The sequence below is a fragment of the Leopardus geoffroyi genome, chromosome A2 (assembly GCF_018350155.1).
Source record: "Leopardus geoffroyi isolate Oge1 chromosome A2, O.geoffroyi_Oge1_pat1.0, whole genome shotgun sequence".
Lineage (NCBI taxonomy): Eukaryota > Metazoa > Chordata > Mammalia > Carnivora > Felidae > Leopardus > Leopardus geoffroyi.
This window is the reverse complement of record NC_059331.1, coordinates 81,918,449-81,930,888: the sequence shown is the minus strand read 5'-3', so window position 1 is coordinate 81,930,888 and position 12,440 is coordinate 81,918,449. Positions and strand designations below refer to the sequence as shown.

At 39.5% G+C, this 12,440-nt stretch overlaps 1 protein-coding gene across 1 annotated transcript in view; it reads right to left on the bottom strand.

Annotated features, from left to right (window-relative positions):
* FBXL13 (F-box and leucine rich repeat protein 13) overlaps nucleotides 1–12,440 on the bottom strand; it is a 211,287-nt gene that overhangs the window by 60,745 nt on the left and 138,102 nt on the right. Inside the window, exon 13 of the mRNA XM_045494560.1 lies at nucleotides 94–192. Coding sequence (XP_045350516.1) covers nucleotides 94–192 — 99 coding nt within the window. The remainder of the gene's footprint in view (nucleotides 1–93; nucleotides 193–12,440) is intronic.

Here is a 12,440-nt window from a genome sequence, read left to right as displayed (position 1 = left end):
AAAATCCCATTCATATTTCTCAACAATTCAGGCCACTAGAAAATGTGTGCATTAATTGGGACTGAGAAGAAAATGTACTTTGCAACTACCTACTTTTATACAGTTGTCCGTCAGAGTTGGCATGTCGTTGATGGTCAGATGCATAATTCCAGTGCAGCTGTTTGCAATGTTCCTGAAGCCTTGGACTGAAATCTGAATCGTACAAAGTAGGTGAAAATGATGATAGAACTCATTAGCATGGCAGCTAATAAAACCCGAATGAAGTCGTAAGCAAAGGTATGTCATGATGTTGCTACTATATTTTAAAATTGGAACCATAAAATATGACAGACATAAGAGGTAAAGAATCTAGTCTTGATTTCTTTACTATTTAATTTCTTATATGTATATTATGCAATGATCATCACAATAGGTCTAGTTAACTTATTGTTTAATTGTTTTATTGAAGCAAAATTCACATAACGTGAAATTAATCACTTAAATGGGCCCTTAACCATTCATGATCTTATGCAACCACAACCTCTATATGGTTCCAAAATATTTTTATCACCCTAAAAGGAAACTGAATCTATTAAGCAGTTGCTCCTTATACTCCCCTTCTCCTAGCCCCCAGCAATCATTAATCTGGGTTCTGTCTCTGTGGATTTACCTATTCTAAATATTTCACAGAAGTAGAATCATATAGTATATGGCCTTTTGTGTCTTCTCTCTTTCACTTAGCGTAATGTTTTTGAGGTTCATCCATGGTGTAGCATGTATCAGTACGTTATTCATTTTTATGGCTGAATAATATTCTATTGAATGAATATATGGCATTTTGTTCATCCATCCATCTATTGATGGATATTTGAGCTGTTTCCATCTTTTGGATATTTTGAACAGTGCTGCTATGAACATATATGTGCATCTATTTGTTTGAGTACCAGTTTTCAGTTCTTTTGGGTATATATGTAGGAGTGGAATTGCTGGACCCTATGGTAATTCTGTTTAACTGTTTTAAGGAACCACCAAAATGTTTTTTACAGTGATTGCACCATTTTACGTTCCAACCAGCCATCTAATAGTGTTCCCACTTCTCCACATCTTTGCCAACATTATTTTTCATTTTCCCATGTTTTTCTTTTTTTAAAGTTTTTATTTATTTATTTTGAGAGAGAGAGTGCACAAGTTAGGGAGGGGCAGGGAGAGACAATCCCAAGCAGACTCTGGGCTGTCAGTGCAGAGCCGACATGGGGCTTGAACTCACAAACCGTGAGATCATGACCTGAGCCAAAATCAAGAGTCAGATGCTCAACCAACTGGGCCACGCAGGCACAATGCATGGCCACATTTTTATCCATATCAGCATCTTTGAGATTATCCACCCTATCTGGCACCACTAAGTGCCTGAACGAGGCATAACTAAAAAGAAAGCTTTAAGATTTTATTGTTGCTTCACATTTCTAAGTTAAAACAGAAACCCTCAAGCCCTTAAAGTTCTGATCCAAAATACTTAATAAAGGAATTTCAGTTTCTTAAAGTTAAATAACTAAATTAGGAGGGGAAACATTCCATTTTTAAATGCATGTGAATGAGTATTATTTAACTTGTGTAGCTGTGTGAGAAAATGTTTTCAGCCCTGTTAGAGTTCTCATAGAGTGAATGTGATTGTACCATGTTATGGAAGTCACAGCTCATAAGTGACTCCTCACATGTGATGACATATTACAAAATGCCTGGAGGTGGGAACAGCAGAAGAGGCAGGCTATCATAAGGATCTTGGACTTCTCCTATAGACTGAGGTAGCCTCCAGGAGATGAGGAAACAAAGTATCAGGTTCCTTGATCAGTTTTCTCCAGATTACAAATTGACAGAACAAGAACACATGTTCAAACTCTTAATCCAATGTTCCTTCTGATGAACTTTCTTCCAACAATAACATCCATTTCAACTGTCCCACCCCACATGCCATAGTTCTTTAGACCTAGCTGCTCCAGCCAGAAAGACATCTTACTTCTCCAGTACTCAGTGGACCTCTCTGTTCTTTGTCTGACCTTGTACCTCCCTTTGCCTCTTTCTCTTTTCATCTATTCAAGCCTTAACTATGTCTCAAGTTCCAATGACTCCAGCTACTTTCCTTCTCTTTCCCTTACAAGCCTAAAACTCTTTATTTTAGCCATAACTCTTTCCTATAACCTGCATGTCTTAATTCCCCCAAGGAGATGATCTTACACTCTTTTTTAACTTCTTAACTGTGTTGGACAACTATCTGTGGCTAAATGAATTAAATTTAGGAGTAAGACAAATAACGTCTGGGAAAGAGTACAGAATTTGGCTACAGACAAAACCAAAAACAATTCCAAGTCGAAGGTAAAGCACAAAAGTGAAAGGAAAGCAGGGGGAGCACTGGACTTGGATGAAGTGGCAAGGTCACCCCTGGGATGAATAGGAAAAGGTAAGGAGGGAGGGAAAGCTAATGGAAGACCCATAAGGCAAGAGTGAGATATTTTGTATTGTACTGTCATGGATTCTTGAATAAGTTTCCATAAGTATTCCCAGAGAAAGGTCCAGGGGAGATGAATGAACATTAAAAATCTGGAGATCAGAGGAGGGAAGAATGTTGGGCTTAGAATCAGCAGAGCTGGGTTGGAATCCGGCTCTGTTTCTTTGTCACTTGTAACACAAGGCAACTCAACCTCTCTGACACCTAGTCTTCCCATCTGTAAAGTGGGCATTATCATATGGGTATATTATTAATAATTCTAATTAATATTGATATAATAATGGTAATTGATAATGTAATGGTTCATTAATTATAATTATTAATAACATCTGTTTTAGGAGATACTTGGGAAAACAAAATGGGGTAATGTGTATGTAAAAGTGGTCAGTTAGCACAATGTCTGGCATGAAATACTAGATACCAGTTTTCTTATTAGTGTTCTTCTGGGTGCATTGTGTTCCCACAGAGAAGTACAGATTCGTGACCTAGAGATAGAGGAGCTTGAGAGATCATTCTAGTGCATCCCTCACATTGCAAACATAAAGAAATAATATTCAGAGAAGTAGTGTGATTTGAGAACAGGTTCTTTATCTGTTCTTCATGTCCCCAATGTCCCCAGTGCTGGACAGTGTCAGACAGAGTGAGTGCTCCATAAGTGCGGAATGAATGAATGAATGAATGGTCTTGAGTCACATCATCTATGGCAGAGCGAAGGCTAGAGGCTACCTCTCCCCATCTGACCCACAATTCCAGGGATGGGAATAGTTGGGTTTTTTTTTTTTAATTTTTTTTTTTCAACGTTTATTTATTTTTGGGACAGAGAGAGACAGAGCATGAACGGGGGAGGGGCAGAGAGAGAGGGAGACACAGAATCGGAAACAGGCTCCAGGCTCTGAGCCATCCGCCCAGAGCCTGACGCGGGGCTCGAACTCACGGACCGCGAGATCGTGACCTGGCCGAAGTCGGACGCTTAACCGACTGCGCCACCCAGGCGCCCCAGTTGGGTTTTTTTAATATGAAATTTATTGTCAAATTGGTTTCCATACAACACCCAGTGCTCATCCCAACAGGTGCCCTCCCCAGTGCCCATCACCCACCCTCCCCTCCCTCCCACCCCCCATCAGCTCTCAGTTTGTTCTCAGTTTTTAAGAGTCTCTTATGGGAATAGTTGTTTTTTACAACACTTCTAAATTTCTCCCCTTTCTCTCAGCCCTGGTCTATTACCCTAGCACTATTATTTCCAATAATGGCTTCCCCTAAAACACAAGATAAAAAAAATAAAAAAATTAAAAAAAACCTTTTCTCTCTTGCTGTCTTGGAAACATATTTATGACAAGATTTTCTGAACAAGGGAAAAAATTATAGCAGTAATCAGCCACAGCTGAGTGATTCCTTGCAGCACAGCCAAACGCTTGGTGCTATCAACCAATAAGACTGTGTCCAGAAAAGGGGTGGGGGAAACCTCTAAGAAGAGCTTTTTAGTTTTGTCCTGGCATGAAATGCTTAGTTCTCTACACAGTTTATTTTAGAATGTCCAAAAAGATGCTTGGCTAATACTTTATGACTCAAATATTCTCGCCACAGTCTTTTAGGCCAACCAACTATTAACTTGTCCTTTCTCTTCACTGAAATAATGGGAATATAAGCCTGAAAGTAACAATCCCTCTCGAAGGGGAAAAAAAAAAATATTTTACCATGTTAAAACACCAGGCTTTGCCACAGCTGATACATGTGTATCGTGTGTTTAATATTCTTACAAAACTTGGGATCTAATCTCACTGTGTTTCCTTGGGAGGTGATTTGGACTTCAGTTTTGATACCAGCTGGAGCCCTGCTACCCTGCTCTTTGCTGTCAAACCCCCGTTGGTTAGGAAATTGGGGGAGCTGGCCACACCAATGCCATCATAATCGCAAGTCCCAGCAGACAGCTACTGCTGCTAATGGGGGCAGAGAAGCTTTGGTGATCATAGGAAATCCTCTCCAGCTGCCTCTGGGTGGGTCTGAACCCATGAGGAGGACAGGACAGAGCTGTCTGAGGAGGAAATGAGTTGTCAGTGAGCCACACGAAATGAAGACCAAAGCGTTGAGCACCAAGGACTAGCTCACATCCCGCTTTGCTGCTGCAAGGTGGTAAAAAGAAGGAAGGAACTTATCTCAGGGAGAATAACATATTACTAAGCTTCCACTTTCCACTTCTTTAAAACACTGAACCAGTTAGCTCAGCAACACAGAAAGGAGATGTATGTAGGGCCAGAGCCTCTATGACAGCTAGAAATATCCATCTTAGGTAGACATTGCCCAAGTTGTGTTCCTGTACCATTTCCAGCTGTTTCTCTCATTTGAACAACACTGTATCCCATGACTAATGGGCAATGTAATGACTTTAGTCATATCCATATATCCTTCATGACCTCCTGGTGACCTCAGAGAAACCTGGCTTAGCAAGTAGAATGAATTGTTGGAGAGAAAGACAAAGATTTTTGCCCAAAACATGGAACACTTTGTTTTATTCCATTCAAATGTGCCACAAACTTCTAAAATAGCAACAGTTCCCAGGGTCTGTGCTAAAAGGGCTTGACAGACTTTCATATATTGTGTCCTCTGTGATGACAAGAAGAGAGGCCTCGTTATAACTGCTTAGATGATGCTTTACTTTCCAGTCTATATATTCTTCATGGCTATCCCCTCCTCTACGTTTGCTAATGTGCTTCTCCTAGGTAGCCCTCCCTGACCACTTCAGGTAGAACTGTTTCTTCCTCTTGGATCTCAGAGCACCAAACAGTATAGCCTTAAGTTTGAATTTTGTATCCTCTCTCTTGTATAATAATTATGTGTACACATGTTTACCATTCCTGCCCAGGAACACAGACAGAATTTTCTCCACCATGCCCTTCACAGTACCACACAAGTGCTTGGCACTGAGTATGATACTACAACTGTTTGTTAGTAGACCAAGTCGTTGTTGAATAAACTGTTGTAGAATGTAAATGAGAATTAATAGTTCTAAGGCGGTGGAAGGGTAATAATCAATATGGTCATTTGTTAAAGATTGCTGTATTTATCTAAAAACATTGAAATGCCAAACATAAAAAAGAAAGTTTCATTTTCCGACGTGAGTGGGGAATTAGAATACAAGATTAGTGAAGCCTCCAGATGCCAGGAAGGCATGCATGCCAACTCCGTGCACTCACTGCACAATGACTGTGAGCTGCGACCTGCCGAAGTAGGCTTGACCCTTCTTACACTTCATCATTCTTGTTTAGCGTACACCATCTTCTTCTTTTCCTCACCCGATGGCCAAATTGCTCACAGCAACTCCTATACGATAAATGGAGCTTCATCTCCCTTTTAACCAAGAGAATCACAACCATAATACTTTTTATTACAACACAATGATCCACAGAGCTACTTGATTTGTCTAGACTTATTGAGCTAGATGGTGGCTTTATAGCTACCATTGTAACCATAGGCTTCACTAGGGGCCCAAAGACCCAAGTAGAGTTTTGTGAAGAGTTGATGAAATTCTGTATGTAAGTCACATCCTAAGAGAGGGAGCAGAGAAGAAACTGAAAGAAGGATGGTTTTTCAGAAAGCCCTAAAGTTTTTTCCAAACCTTTTTTTAGGAGTGCGAAACATGATCTTAGTCCCCTAAGACTCATCATTTTATCATCTGATTCTTCAAGATCTAAAAATTGTTGCCAGATGTTTCATTTGTTACTGCTTAATGTAATAAACATCCTTACACATTTTGCCTACAAAGAGATTGCATTAAGCTATGGATGTTAACAGTAGATGTTTGTTATATTTCTTTATTTTTTATTTTCAATATGGCTAACATAAAGTTATATTCAAACTCGTAACAACCATTTAAATTTAGATGAGCCCTGTCTACAAGATATGTAAAATGATTTTCCTGTTCAACACAGTTCAAAGTATAATTCAGAAAGGTCATAAAGCATTCCTTTAACAGGGAAACTGAGGCACAAGACCTGACTGAGAAAAGCAGAAATTGCACTGTGGTTTTTCTGATTCATGACTGATTTTCCACTAGAACCCCTTCATATTAATGACATTTACGACCACAAAATATTTTTTTCAAATAGAAAAAAGTGCAACTTTTTTTCTCTTTTTTACTGTATGCAGTATATAGCACTTCACAGTTTTACAAATGATAGTCTAGTTGTATAGAGCCTGGTATTCAGGATTAGTCAGATCAAGGTTATCATTTTGGCCCGGACACTTTTTGTGTGACCTTAGGCAAGTTACTTTATCTTAGCACCATTTTCAATAGTGTGTGGGGCCAGTTTATACTAGTTTGCAAGTGCAAGTTGTTAAATTTGTAGGAACTCTGCAAGCCTATTGTTAAAGACAGTCATATTAAAAATTAAGTCATATAAACTTAAAATTAAAATTAAATAAGTTTTATTAACAAAGGTAGTGAATATTCCAACTCATCAATTCCTAATTATGTTATTACATGTTACCATTTCGTATGCTCTTGAGGATATTTGTGTGTATTGGATGTATACAGCGAAAGCGTTACATAACAGTTACATAACATTACATAACTCTTTCTTCAGTGACTTCTCATTGGCAAGTTGAAATAGGTCATGGTGAGAGTATTTACACCATGGAAATCAGCAACCATTGCAAATCAGGGCTTTCTCTGCTTCCTGCCAGTTGTTAAATGTTTACCAGCACATGATTTTTCAGTTTTCACATCTCTAAAATGGGAATAATGATACCTACCTCATACAGTTATGTATAAAGATTAAATCAGATAATAAATGTAAAACACTTACCTCAACACCTAGCACCAAGTCGGTACCCAAACAAATGATAGCAATTATTATCACCATCCATTAAAATACAGAATAAGGGAAAATGGAACCAAACAAATGTAAATGAATCATAATTTTGAATTAACTGTTGACAATTCATTTTGGTACATAGTCTGCTTATTCATAACTGGTTTAGCTGGTCACACAACTCTTATTGTTCCAATTGCCCCTTATTGGTAACCTAGCAAATCTGTACCTCCACTCTCAGCTCTGTGCCAAGGACCAGACTTCTACACAGAAACACAAAATTCTCAAGCTGAAAAGGATCTCAGAGATCATCCAGCCCAAACTAGCCATTCTACAGATGAAGGAACTGAGGCAGAAAAGCTAAGTAACCATTCCGAGTTGCACAAGAGGGTAGTGGCACAGCAAGGACTAGATCCCAGGTGTCCCAAGTCCAGCTTGGGGCTCCTTTCACCATCCCACTGCCTTCTGCTGCAGGAGAGAGAGAGAAAGAAAGAGAAATCCCTTTCCACTCTTACTTCGCTTATGCAATCTCCCTTCCATTTGGCCAGTACATTCATTCCTGGACATGCCTCTGTGTCTTTCTCCCACCTCCACCACAATCCCCAGAGGTGAACAAGTAAAACCTTCCATGATCTTTGCCTTTCTAGAAGGGGAGTCTGTAATTTATGTAGCCTAGAGAGAACTGAAATGACCTTGGAATCTTCCTGTTTGCAGTTTGCACAGCCTACCTTTAAGATCCATGGGTCCCAGAGAGACTTAACAGTACAAGAACTACTGATAAACCATTATTATTGTGTTGAGTCATTTGAACATTTCTGGGATGCTGTCCCTTTTCATTTTTGTTGACTTGGGTGTAGTGACTAAAAAATAATTGATGAAAAAATACTTTCACTGTAGTATTTCATATTTCCCTAAGCTCTTTTCTTCCCCTAAATCTAAAGCAATGTGAAATTCCCCCCTTACGAAGAAAAGACTATCAGACTTTGCTCTGGCAAGTTGCTAACTTCTCAGCTTCCTAACAGACTTCTTGAGCTTCCACCTGAAGCATCTGGCTGGCCACACCCTGAAATTGGCTGCCACTTATTTTGTTCATTCATTCACTTGTTCATTAAATGTTGATCAAAGTCCTACTCCTACTACATGCAAGGTACTTACTGTATTATGTGCTGAGGATAACAAATACACAGATAAATAAGGCACCATCCTGGCCATCAAGGAGGCCATGATGGGGAGGACAGCAGACAAATAAGCAAACCACTGAATATGTAGAGAATGCTTAGTGGAAGTACAATAATAAAAGAACAAACAGGAAGGATCATAACCTAGCTTGAGTTGGGGGAAAAGGAGGGGGTCAGTGAGAGCTTCCTAGAGAAAGAAGGTTGTGATTGAACAAAGCCTCAAAGGATGCATAAAAGCTAATCTGGTGAATGGGAGAAAGGGACAATATGAGGATCACTCTAGATGCTGGGTTGAGAGTAGACTTGTAGGAGGCAGAAGTGAAAGCAGAGAGACCAATTAGGAGGTCGTCATAATCAGTGCCAAAATGGCCAGTGCCAGACACCCCAAGGCAAGAGCTCATGTGTTGAAAGAACAGCAAGGAAACCAGTGTGACTAGAATAGACTTGGTAAGTGGGAGAGCAGTAGGAATTAATGCCTGAAGGGCAGTTGGGGGAGAAGACAGATTACATAGGGTCTTAAAAGTCCTTCCAAGGTGTTTCTTTTATTGAATGAATAGGATGCCTCGCCAGGTATTTGAGAAGAGGAAGGACATTGATTTGGGTTTGAAAAGCCACACTCTAGATACTGGGTGAGGGGCGCCTGGGTTGCTCAGTCGGTTGGGTGTCCGACTTCAGCTCAGGTCACGATCTCGCAGTCCGTGAGTTCGAGCCCCGTGTTGGGCTCTGGGCTGATAGCTCAGAGCCTGGAGCCTGCTTCCAATTCTGTGTCTCCCTCTCTCTCTGCCCCTCCCCCGTTCATGCTCTGTCTCTCTCTGTCTCAAAAATAAATAAACGTTAAAAAAAATTTAAACAGATACTGGGTGAAAGAAGACTTGCAGGGGGGCAGGAGTGAAAGCAGAGACACCAATTAGGAGGTCGTCACAATAATGCAAGCAAGAGAGGATGGTGACCTGGGCTGGGGTGGCAGCTGTGGAGGGAGCAAGGAGTGGTCAGATCCTAGGTGGTTCTGAAGTAACAGTCGCTGGACTTCCTGACAGAGTGCATGTGGGGGTGAGAGAGAAGAGTCCAAGATAACACACTAGTTTGCTGGGTCTGCTTTAACAGAGCACCACAAACTCAGGGGCTTAAACAACAGAAATGTGTTGTCCTACAGTTCTGGAGACTAAAATTTCAAGATCAAGGTGTCCACAGGGTTGGTTCCTTCTGAGGTCGCTGCCTTTAATATGAGGGAAGGATATGGTCCAGGTCTCTCCTCGTGGCTTGCAGATGGCTATCTTCATGTTAACATGGCACTCTCTTGTATGCAGGTGTCTGTGTCTAAATGTCCCCTTTTTATCAAGGACATCATTCATATTGGATTAGGGCCAATCTTCACGATTTCATCTTAGCTAATTACATCTGGAACAACCCTATTTCCAAATAAGGAGGTTCTAGGGATTGGGACTTCAATATGTGAATTTGGGGGTGGGAGGAGAATACAATTCAATATGTAACAGATGACTCCAAGCCTTCTGGACTAAGCAACTGTAAACATGAAATTGTTGTTAAGTGACATGGGGAAGGTTTAAGGTGGAGCAAGGAGTTATTTTTTAGAGCAAGAATTTTTAATGATATGAGTCTAGGGGCACCTGTGTGACTTAGTCGGTTAAGCTTCCCACTCTTGGTTTCAGTTCATGTCATGATCTTGTGGTTCATGAGTTTGAGCTCCCCATCAGGCTCTGAGCTGATGGCTCAGAGCCTGGAGCCTGCTTCGGATTCTATGTCTCTCCTTCTCTCTCTGCTCCTACTCCACTCGCTCTCTCTCAAATTAAATAAACTTAAAAAATTTAAAAACATATATGAGCCTAAAATTTGAAAGGGAAGTCTGTGTCGGAGGTATATATCATATATATGTGTCTATATATATCATATATATACATATATTAATTCTGTGTACATATATTACTTATATTACGTAGAATGTATATTATATACATATGTACGCTCCTATAAACATATATACACGTATAAGTTTGTATACATGTATAAACAAGCTCTTATATACATATATTACATATATATGTATGTATATATGCTTGTGAGCATTTATATATGTATATGTACATACACACATATACATATAACAAACTATATATATATATATATATAATGAGCATATATATATAATGAGCATATATATGTGTGTGTGTGTGTGTATATATATATATATATATATATATATATATATATATATAAATGCTCATTATTGTAGGTGATATATACAGCCATGATCTATGTGAGATCACCAAGGGAGTAGCTGTAGGCTGAGAAGAAAAATGGGCCAAGAACTGAACCCTAGGGCCCTCTGTGATTAAGGGCTTGGAAATAAGAAGAGGTGACTTAGAGAGTCAACTTCAGAAATATTGTCAGAAGAAAAAAAGCAAGATACATAGCACAATATCACTTAGGGAAATTCAAATACACGCAAAACCGCAAAATTCTTACATTCTTATGTAGGTATCCCCTGCTTTTCGTAAGTCCACATCAGGCCACTTTACTTTTACAAGAGACCTATATTAGTACCTGTTTTCATTAACCAAAAGAAATCTAAAGAAGATTTTGCATCAGGCTCCTACAGAGATAGGGGGTGCCCTAAACAGTAGGAATGACACCTTCCCTGTGAACTAAGGTCAGCATCTCCGTGTCAAGCTGCCATAGGTTTCAATTGTGTCTAAGAGTGTCTGTGTTTTACCTCTATTAAATTTGTGCATCCATTAGCAAGATGTGCCCTAAGTTATCAGAAAGCCTAAGAGATTATTTTGGGGGTCTGAAAACACTCAAAAATATTTTCATATAAATTAATGGTAACTGCTTCCTTGCTTTATGCCATTTCTTTCTTTTTTTTTTTTTTAATGAAATTTATTGTCAAATTGGTTTCCATACAACACCCAGTGCTCATCCCAACAGGTGCCCTTCTCAAAGGCTTTATCCCATTCCTGCTTAAGAAAGGTTTTATAGTGAGGCAACTGGGTGGCTCAGTTGGTTAAGCATCTGACTCTTGGTTTTGGCTCAGGTCATGATCTCACGGTTCATGAGTTCAAACCCCACATCAAGCTCTTTGCTGATAGCGCAGAGCCAGCTTGGGATTCTCTCTCTTTCTCTCTCTCTGCCCCTCCCACACACACACACACTCTCTCTCTTAAAATAAATAAATAAGCTTAAAAAAATGAAAGGTTTCAGAAGAACGCTCTACTTTCAGATAATGCATATAATGGAGGAAACCTGTATATTTATAAGAATATATTCTTACATGAAACCACATAAAACAAGCTAGAGGGTTTGTGTGTGTGTGTGTGTGGGGAGAACAGGAGTGGGAAATATGGATAAAAGGGAATAAAGAAAATGAGAGAGTGGCCTTGTATGGACTTACAATGAAAGTGTGCCATAAACTGAGGAGTCTGATTAAATCTGTTCCTGGTGCCCGAGTTCCAAAATAGGTAAAATAAAATAAAGTAAATCTAATATGAAATAAAAATCAAACCTCTGGGTATATTTCTTCCTGAGCACTTTTTCTCCCCTGCACAGTACTGCAGAGAAAACAGTATTTTTAAACCCCTCTTCTTCATTTCTCTTAGTGAAAGTGGTCACCAAGGTTCTAAATGCTTGCTAAATATATTTGAAAAGAGGGAAGTTTAATGACATCTACTTGATGTGGAAGTGAACGTAAGATGATTTAAACAGTTATTGCTAATTTCTGAGAGGGGAAGAATACTTATCAGCATAGAAATCCATTCCTGGTTTGAATGTTGCTCTCCTATATCTCTTGTAGTGCACTTTACTAACAGTGCTGCTGTGAAAATAAATTATGTGGCTAAATACAGGGAGTGAGTATGGAGAGCCACGGCATCAGCTTTCTCAGAGAAATCGTATCTATGTGAGGTTTCTAAATCATGAAACTGTCGTTAGGATTGACACGTCCGATTAAGGAAACTA